The 9,906-nt window shown below is 47.8% G+C and overlaps 1 protein-coding gene across 1 annotated transcript; it reads left to right on the forward strand.

The window, feature by feature from the left end:
* Positions 1 to 4,675: 4,675 nt before the first annotated feature.
* On the forward strand, positions 4,676 to 9,677 carry LOC133629286 (uncharacterized). Its single transcript, XM_062019945.1, is given in 4 exon segments — positions 4,676 to 7,235; positions 7,237 to 9,287; positions 9,290 to 9,336; positions 9,669 to 9,677. Coding segments are annotated over 4 exon segments (4,605 nt in total). The 5' UTR covers positions 4,676 to 4,737.
* Positions 9,678 to 9,906: the final 229 nt, after the last annotated feature.

Consider the following 9,906-nt stretch of genomic DNA (forward strand, 5'->3'; position numbering starts at 1 on the left):
CAGGTAATACTGTAGTTCACTAGTGTTCATTTAAGTGGAATACCACCAAGACCTAATAGATCTTGCTCTATAAACCTCTGTCCAGTCTGGACTGGGCTATGGACAGTTACCATTCATAAGGATTCATTCATTCAGGATTATTCCTAATCTTTGGAGTAATAAGAGGTCATCATCTTCTGAAATGCATGTGTACAGCAGTATTTGTCATCTCTCCAAGTTCAATTTGATTCCACACGGTATTCAGGTAATACTGTTGGATAATTTACTGTGGTGGCGTCTGACCCCTGGAACAGGTTTCTCAGAGATAGTAGAGTCTCTGTCCTTGGAAATAAGCAGAAGCAACCAGCATGTGGTCCTGGGTACATGATTCTAGGTGTCCCTGCTTGAGTAGGGAGTTTGGATGAAATTATCTCCAGAGGGCCATTCCAGCCACAGCCATTCTGTGGTAAACTGAGATAACTTCTCATGGCAATAATCTCAGGCATGGGATGAAATTGTTTTAATTATTGGTTTTCTCAGAGCCAACTCTTCAGGTTTTCCTGAAAAGAAAATATTAGTCAGTGCCATGTTTGTATTGTTCTGTCAGTTCCCTGGCCTGTAATAAAGGCACTGGCAAATATTCTTCTGGGTAAGACTGACTAGAAGATAACAGCCCTCCATGCAGTGAGTGTTTCCTCTCAGCATTCTCCTATTCTCCCAAAACATTGTTGGTAGGAGATTGACTTAGAGATGAGTTTTGCTTAAAGAGTTGGTTATTTTTTAATTGTCTGGACAAGTTCATCAGAAAGGCCACCCCTCCATCTCAGGATCGTGACGTGCCTCTTGTGGCTGCTTGGTCCTGTCCAAGAGTACAGTTAGTTAGTGTTTTGGAATGTGTGATGCTGCTTTCCATCTGAGCATTCAGTCAATTTCAGATGAAAAATACAGTGGAAACGGGGAATTACTGGAAGTAATTCTCTTTAGCAGCTTCCTTTCCTATATGGCACATCTCAGCCTTTTTCTGATTGCTATGCTATTGTTTAGAGTTTTTCTAACTGTGTCCCCCCAGCAGTTTTCTTCTTCTATTTTGGTCTAGGAAGTTATTCTGTGTGGTGTGTATTTCAGCTGTAACTTGTGTAATCAGGGCTCAGATTGTTTACTTGGTTGCTCTCTTGGTTGTGTTCCATGGAGTTAACTACGAGTTCCTTATGACACTATTATGATGAAAAAGATGGCAATATCTGGAGAAGAATTAAACATGGGAACGTGCCTGTTGGGACATTGGGAGAAAACCAATTACTTCCAGGTATCAATAAATGGGTACATGTTTAAAGCTTCACTTAGAGCAGCTTAGAGTTAGAGAGAGACTACTGATGAGTTGTGGTTTCAACTTGGTGTGTTTTGTCGTCCAAGGTCCGGGTTACCAGGCTTCCAGACTTGAAGATGTCAGTTAACGAATACGACGTTCAATCTGAGGTTTTGCCTACAGGTCTGGGAACTGACAATGCAGAACATAGAACACAACTTCAGAAGCTGTGCAGCCACATGAACATATTGGACATGCAGCAAACTTGGAGCCCTTGTAAGAGTTGACAAGGTCTTTTGAGCATACACTTTATGAAAAAAGAATGCTACAATTAAGGAGATGTTTTCATGATTGATATTACTGACTGTGTGTTTCGTTTGAACACAGAAACAATAGTGTTTGTAATATGTCTGCATTCCTGTGACTGTCTGTAGTGGGTCTGGGACGGTAGTGATTTTCCACAGCAGCTCCTGCAGTGCTGTGCTTACTGTTGATATCAATATTATGACTACCGCTCGCACAGCATCAGGGCTGTCCCTCCAGCATTCCTTCCCCCACCTTCACCAATAGCTGTGGGTGGGCATGATCTTGGGAGGGACTATGGCCAGGACAGCTGACCCAGGCTGACCAAGGAGATATTCCATACCCTAAGACATCAGCTCAGGAATATAAACTGCGGGAGAGGAGCAGGAAGGGGAGGCGAGATGCATTTCTGGCCTTCCCAAAGCAACCGCTACGCGTACCGCAGCCCTGCTTCTCGGGAGGTGGCCGGACATCGCTGCTGATGGGAAGTGGAGAGGAACAGCTTTATCTGCTTCTGCTTTGCTTCCCGCGCGCGGCTTTGCTGCTTCTTTATTAAACTGCTTTTATCTCAACCCACGAGACTCCCATCTTATTTTCTCCCCTTCCCTGGCTTGCTGAGGAGGTGGGGGACAGAGTGGTGTGGTGGGCACCTGGCATCCAGCCAGGCTCAAACTACCACACCTACTTACCACTGTAGTTGGGGTCTGTGTACCTGCTTTCTTGTAGTGTCCACATGCAGTGGCATAACTTCTACTGGCAGCCTGTATGTTTTCAATGGGAACTGAGCAGCCCAAGTGCATGGGATTGGAGATAAGTCCCACAGGAAAGCAGCTGCAAATGTGACACAGTGCAAGATGATAGACTACAATGGGACCTACTTACCACTATAGGTGGAGTCTGCCTTCCTGCTTTCTTGTAGCTCCCATACTCAGTGGTAGAGCTTAACCGATACCATGTATTTTTTCAATGGGAGCTGAGGAGTCCCAGTGAGTGGGAATGGAGATAGCTCCCTCAGGAAAGCAGCTGCAAATGTGACACAGTGCTGGCTGATACACTGCATGGGGATATCACAGCACACGTGGGCACTGCAATGGGGTTCAGTGACATTGCCGCACATGTGGCAATTGCAGAGAGACTCTGTGACATCACAGCAGACGTGGGCATGGCAAAAGTGCTCTATAACATCACATCACCTCTGGACACTCTGACAGTGCTCTGTGACATCACAGCACATCTGGGTACTGCATCCAGGCTGTGTGACATCATAGAATCGTAGAATGGTAGGGGTTGGAACGGACTATTAGATATCATCTAGACCAACCCTCTCCCCCACAATCAAGTTCACCTAGATCAGGTAGCACAGGAACGTGTCCAGGCTTATGCTGAAGTCCTCCAAGGAAGGAGACTCCACAAGCCCTGTGGGCAACCTGTTCCAGTGCTCCGTCTTCCTCTTCCGCGGACGTTTGACATCACAGCACAACTGAACACTGCAAGAGTGCTCTGTGACATCACAGCACAGGTGTGCACTGCAACAGGAGTGTGTAATACAACAGCCCATCTGGCCTTTGCAGCGGCGCTGTGTGACATGACAGCACTTGTGGGCACTGTAGCAGTGCTCTAAGACTTCACATTGAGAAGAGGCGAAACTGAGGAGAAGCAAAACAAACTGAGGAGAAGCAAAACAAACAAAATGGAGTACGGCCTGCACACCATGAGAACAACAACCGCCTCAGCGAAAGTGCAGTCTCATTGAGACCGCTTCATTTCCTAGAAGCAGAAGTTAAAAACATTTCCTAAAAAAGGCTGCGGCCTGTGGTTATCAGGAAGGGCCAGACCAAGGGTCAAGAGCTTGTAACTATTGTTTGAACCCTATATCTGTTGTGTGGCGTGTAAACCCTATAAAAACCCTTTTCTACTGAGCACCAGGGTCGCCTCCTCTGACTCCTGCGTGAGTTACGAGACGACCCGGAGCTCCGAAATAAACCTCACCTCGTGCGTTTGCATCTAGTCGGCTCCTCGTTTTCCTCTGAGGTGCACGTCTGCCTGGGTAGAGGAAAGCTTCGCCTTTCATTTTGGGGGCTCGTCCGGGATCAACGACGAACACCTCAGGAAACGATGACCCCTTGGAGGTGAGCTTTTTTGTGTGAATGTTTGTGGCGCCACATGAGAGCTTGTGAGCTTGTGTAGATTGAGATTAAGAGTTTGTGGTTTGTGTAACTGAGCAGGCTTTGTTGAGATAACATTGTTTTTAACGTTATTTCTTTCCATTATCTCTGTTTCTTTTGTGTCTCTCGAAATTTAAATTAGTGCCCATTCCTCTATGTCATAGGCTGCGTACCGTTGACCAAGTCTGAGACTAGGTCTGGATCTAGCCGCACCTAAGCCCCTTTTAAGGGTGCCTTAGAAAGCAAGGGGGTCCAGACTGAACCTCGTGACTCAACGGCAGGGTCTCCTTAAATAAGCCTACTGTTGACCAGGTCTGGGACTAAGGATTCTTTCCTGAACCTCGTGACCCAACAGTCCATAATCCCCAACTTCAGTAAGAAAAACACTTAGGGATACACGGATAAGGTTCTCAGTCTCTCACTCTCTTTTTCTCTCTCTCTCTCCATTAACCTCTGAAAATGTTTTAAGTGTGTGAGATTGGGAGCTCGCTGTTGCACAGTTATCTTAAGCATCAGAGACCAAGTGAATGTTACTTTTGTGGGTGATTGGGTGAGAACATACCTTGATACCCTTGTAAGTTCAGGGAATGCTTTTTGTGCCGCCTCTGTGTCCATAAGTGTATTTGTTGGTTTCACCTGAGAGTCACACTCAACAATTACGGGGATAGGTACGGGACAGAAACCCCTTTGTGCAAAATTTTAGATGTGCCTGATTAATTGTATTGATTTTTTATGTTCTACCTGTGTAAGGATAGGAGTCATAATTGTCAGGGTTGTGTTATGTTGTTTTGGAAGTAAGGGTCACGGGAAAACTGAAGCTGCTGGGTCAGTAAAGGTCTGACAGACTTTAAAGAGGTTTCTGAGTAGCACGTGTGGGGGACAGACGTGTCCGGCACCACAGGCTACGGCCCTGGGCGACGCCTCACGGGTGAAAATAGGCAACCTTTGCCTATAGGTGAAACCTAGCTGGTCCTTGTGGAGTGAATGAGGGGACGAAGTCTCCGCCCTTCTGAAATTTTGATAAGATCTCTTCCGTGGTGTAAAAGTCGTGGAGAGCGAGAAATCGTTTCTGTGTGTGTGTGTCTTATTATAATCTTTTTTGTATTACTGATAACCATGGGGCAGTCCCGATCCACCCCTCTGTCATTAACATTGGCACATTGGGCAAAAGTAAAAGCACGAGGGCAAAACCTGTCTCTTATTATCAAGAAGGGGGATTGGCAAAATTATTGCGAAAGTGAATGGCCAACCTTTAAAGTAGGATGGCCACGGTCAGGTACCTTTGACATCCATACCATACGGGCAGTCCGAATGACTATTTTCGCCTCAATAGGAGGCCATCCTGACCAAGAACCATATATCACAGTATGGGAAGATTTGGTGATGTATCCGCCGGACTGGGTCCGACCATTTCTTCCAAATGATAAAATAAGAGTCCTAGCCCCATCCTACTCATACTTTAGACGGGGCGTACCTGTGACAACCAGGACTCTGGCTCTCACAGGAGTAGAAGAAGGGGTGACCAATAATGGAGGAGATTATGAAAAATTGAAAGAACCAAGCCCTAAGACCAAGGTATATCCAGAGGTCGAAGGACCCCCTGAATGGACTCCACCTGTATCCACATCTATACCCACCGCCCCCCCAACTGGACCCCGGTCCCCAGACGAGGGAGTACCTGTGCCATATAACCCGGGGGGTTGGGAAGAAGGACCCTATACCGGTACCAGGAGTAAACGGGGGATAATGCCTGAGGGACCAGACTCCACTGTAGCCTTACCACTCCGGGCGGTGGGGCCAGCCCCCACAGAGCCAGATGAGTTACAACCATTACAGTACTGGCCCTTTTCGTCCTCCGATTTGTACAACTGGAAAGCAAATAACCCTTCTTTTTCTGAGAACTCTGCTGCCCTCATAGGACTAGTCGAATCCCTGATGTACTCCCATCAGCCCACATGGGACGACTGCCAGCAGTTACTTCAAACACTTTTCACCACAGAGGAGCGAGAACGAATCTTCTCGGAGGCACGAAAAACCCTGCAGGAAGGCCAACCAGGCCAACCCCCTCGAACAGGAATGGAAGTGGAGGCGTTGTTCCCAGTAGCGCGGCCGCAATGGGACTATAATACAGCAGCAGGTAGGGAACGACTGTCCATATACCGCCGGGCTCTGGTAGCAGGACTAAGAGGGGCAGCCAGGAAACCTACCAATCTGGCAAAGGTGAGAGAAATTATGCAGGGGCCTAATGAACCACCCTCGGTGTTCCTAGAACGTATCATGGAGGCCTATCGTATTTATACCCCATTTGATCCCGAATCTAGGGGACAACGGGCCTCCGTTATCATGTCCTTCATTGGACAAGCTGCACCAGATATAAAACGAAAACTGCAGCATATCGAGGGATTGCAGGATTACACCCTGCAAGATATTGTTAAAGAGGCTGAGAAAGTGTTCCATAAAAGGGAAACCGAGGAAGAAAAGTGGGAGAGGGAAAAGAATGAGAGAGAGAAGGAAGAAATACGAAGACAAAAGAGACAGGATAAGAATTTAACAAGAATACTTACTACAGTAATGGCCGAGGGGAAACGCCAAGGGGAAAGACAGGCGAAAGGAGGAAGGGACCTGGACGACAATGACAGGAATAAGGGACCCAGAAGACTGGGAAAAGATCAATGTGCGTTCTGCAAGGAACATGGGCATTGGGCCCGTGAATGCCCTAAGAAAAAGGGAAAGAGAGTACTAACCCTGGAGGAAGATGAAGATTAATGGGGTCAGGGCCCGGAACCCCTCCCCGAGCCTAGGATAACGTTAAATGTGGAGGGGACCCCAGTAAATTTTTTGATTGATACTGGGGCAGAATATTCCGTACTGAAAACCTCATTAGGGACTGTAACTAACAAACAGACCATGGTAATTGGAGCAACAGGTCGAAAAGAATACCCCTGGACAACTAATCGAACTATTGACTTGGGAACTAACCAGGTATCCCATTCTTTTTTGTTAATACCCGAGTGCCCTACCCCCCTCCTCGGACGAGACCTGTTAACAAAAATGAAGGCTCAGATAAGCTTTACTTCTGCTGGCCCTGAGATCGCCCTTGCAGGCAGAAAGCCAAAAACATGCGTATTGTCTCTGCACTTGGGGGAGGAATATAGACTATACCAAAACCCCAAGGAGAACCTGGATAACCTTGAAAAGTGGCTCAAGCAGTATCCGAAAGCATGGGCCGAAACTGGGGGCATGGGGGAAGCGGTGAACATCCCTCCCATAGTGATCAAGCTGCAATCAAGTGCCACCCCAATAAGCGTAAAACAATACCCATTGTCAAAAGAGGCAGTAGCAGGGATACGACCTCACATCGACAAGCTTGTACAACAAGGGATTCTTGTGCCTTGTAAATCTCCCTGGAACACACCACTCTTGCCGGTAAAGAAACCTGGGACTGGGGATTATCGGCCAGTACAGGACTTGCGGGAAGTCAACAAGAGTCCTTACCTTACATCCTACGGTACCCAACCCATATAATCTCTTAAGCTCTCTTCCCCCAGATCGTGCCTGGTATACAGTCCTTGACCTAAAGGATGCATTTTTCTGCTTGCGACTGCATCCAGTGAGCCAGTTAATTTTCGCTTTCGAGTGGAGAGATCCTGAAAGTGGGAGAGTGGGTCAACTCACGTGGACAAGATTACCACAAGGATTTAAGAATTCTCCTACCTTGTTTGATGAAGCCCTCCACAGGGACCTGGCAACTTTCCGGGCACAAAACCCACAGGTAACTTTACTCCAATATGTAGATGACCTCCTACTCGCGGCGTCCACCAAAGAAAGCTGCCTGATGGGAACTCGCAGACTACTGGTTGAACTTGGAAGGTTGGGGTACCGTGTCTCAGCAAAGAAGGCACAAATCTGCCAGAAAGAGGTAACCTATCTGGGATATGCTCTAAAGGATGGAAAAAGGTGGCTGACGGAAGCCCGAAAGAAGGCCATCTTGCAGATCCCCACCCCGTCAACCTCTCGACAGGTGCGTGAGTTCCTGGGAACGGCGGGGTTCTGTCGCCTTTGGATACTTGGGTTTGCTAGCTTGGCTGAACCACTATATCCACTCACCAAAAACAAAGGAGAATTCGTATGGGGCAAAGAGCAGGAGGAGGCCTTCACCAACATAAAGAAGGCGCTGTTAAGTTCCCCTGCTCTGGCGTTACCTGACCTCACCAAACCATTTACTCTGTTCGTGGATGAGCGAAAGGGAGTGGCCCGGGGTGTGTTAACACAGAAACTCGGACCCTGGAAACGGCCAGTGGCATACTTGTCAAAAAAATTAGACCCCGTGGCCAGTGGATGGCCTGCCTGCCTTAAAATAGTGGCTGCCACCGCAGTCTTGGTAAAAGACTCTGATAAACTTACTTTTGGACAACCAATTACAATCATTGCAGCCCACTCCCTGGAAAGCATTATTCGACAACCTCCTGACCGGTGGTTAACAAATGCCAGGATGACTTACTATCAGAGTCTGTTACTAACTGAACGTATTAAGTTTGCCCCTCCAGCCATCCTGAACCCAGCCACACTGATGCCTGAAGCAGGAGAGAGTGACCAGCCTCTCCATGAATGCCAAGAGGTTCTAGCCGAAGAAGTGGGCATTCGCGCAGACCTAACTGACCAGCCTATGGAAGGAACCCCCTCGTGGTTCACCGATGGGAGCAGCTACCTGTTGGAAGGAAAGCGAAAGGCTGGCGCAGCCGTAGTGGACGGGAAACGGGTCGTGTGGGCTAGCTCGTTGCCAGAGGGGACCTCTGCCCAAAAAGCCGAACTAGTAGCCCTCATACAGGCCCTGAGGTTGGCTGAAGGAAAAGTGATTAACATATTTACCGATAGCAGATACGCCTTCGCAACAGCCCACGTCCATGGGGCAATATACAGACAGAGGGGGCTCTTGACATCGGCGGGGAAGGAAATTAAGAACAAAGAGGAAATTTTAAATCTCCTAGAAGCCGTACATCTCCCCAAAAAGGTGGCCATCATACATTGCCCAGGGCATCAAAAAGGAGATGACTGGGTTGCAAGAGGGAATCGAATGGCAGACACAACTGCCAAAGAGGCCGCACTAGAGGCCATGATACTCTCAGTAAAACTTGACGACAAACAGGCAGTGGAAGGAAAGGAAGAAACAAACCTATCCGCTGAGGAAGGGAAAGCTTACATCGATAAAATGCACCGACTTACGCATTTGGGGACTGAAAAACTTATCACACTAGCAAAAAAATCACGCTACAAGGTCCCGGACCTACGAAAAACCATGGAACGCATCGTACAAAATTGCGAGGCATGTGCCTTTACAAATGCAGGACATACTAAAGGAATCCAAGGAAAGAGACTGAGAGGAGATCGACCAGGAGCATATTGGGAAGTAGACTTTACGGAAGTAAAACCTGCCCGGTACGGTAACAAATATTTGTTAGTATTTGTAGATACCTTCTCTGGATGGGTCGAAGCATACCCTACAAGGAACGAAACAGCACTAGTAGTCGCAAAAAAGATCCTGGAAGAGATTTTTCCCCGGTTTGGTATTCCCAAGGTAATCGGGTCAGACAATGGACCTGCCTTTGTCGCCCAGGTAAGTCAGGGAGTAGCCAGACAATTGGGGATTAACTGGAAGCTCCATTGTGCATACCACCCTCAAAGTTCAGGACAGGTAGAAAGGATGAATAGGACCTTGAAAGAAACTTTAACTAAATTAGTAGTGGAGACCGGCGGGAGGGATTGGACAGTCTTTCTCTCCCTCGCTCTGTTTAGGGTTCGAAACACCCCAGGACCTACGGGGCTCACCCCTTATGAAATCTTGTATGGGAGTCCCCCTCCTCTGACAGAAATAGTGGGGACTGATGAACCTGTTGTGCCCTCTCTTACTCTTGCAGCACGCCTAAAAGCGTTGGAAGTAGTTAGAAAAGAAGTTTGGGAACAGTTGAAGAACCTCTACGATCCGGGTGAGGTGTCGATGCCCCATTCGTTCCAGGTCGGAGACAAAGTTCTGATTAGACGACACCGATCAGAGACGCTCGAACCTCGGTGGAAGGGACCGTATGTGGTATTGTTAACAACTCCCACCGCTGTAAAAGTCGATGGGATTACTGCGTGGGTACATTCAGCGCATGT

Source organism: Colius striatus, unplaced genomic scaffold (genome assembly GCF_028858725.1).
Source record: "Colius striatus isolate bColStr4 unplaced genomic scaffold, bColStr4.1.hap1 scaffold_36, whole genome shotgun sequence".
Taxonomy (NCBI): domain Eukaryota; kingdom Metazoa; phylum Chordata; class Aves; order Coliiformes; family Coliidae; genus Colius; species Colius striatus.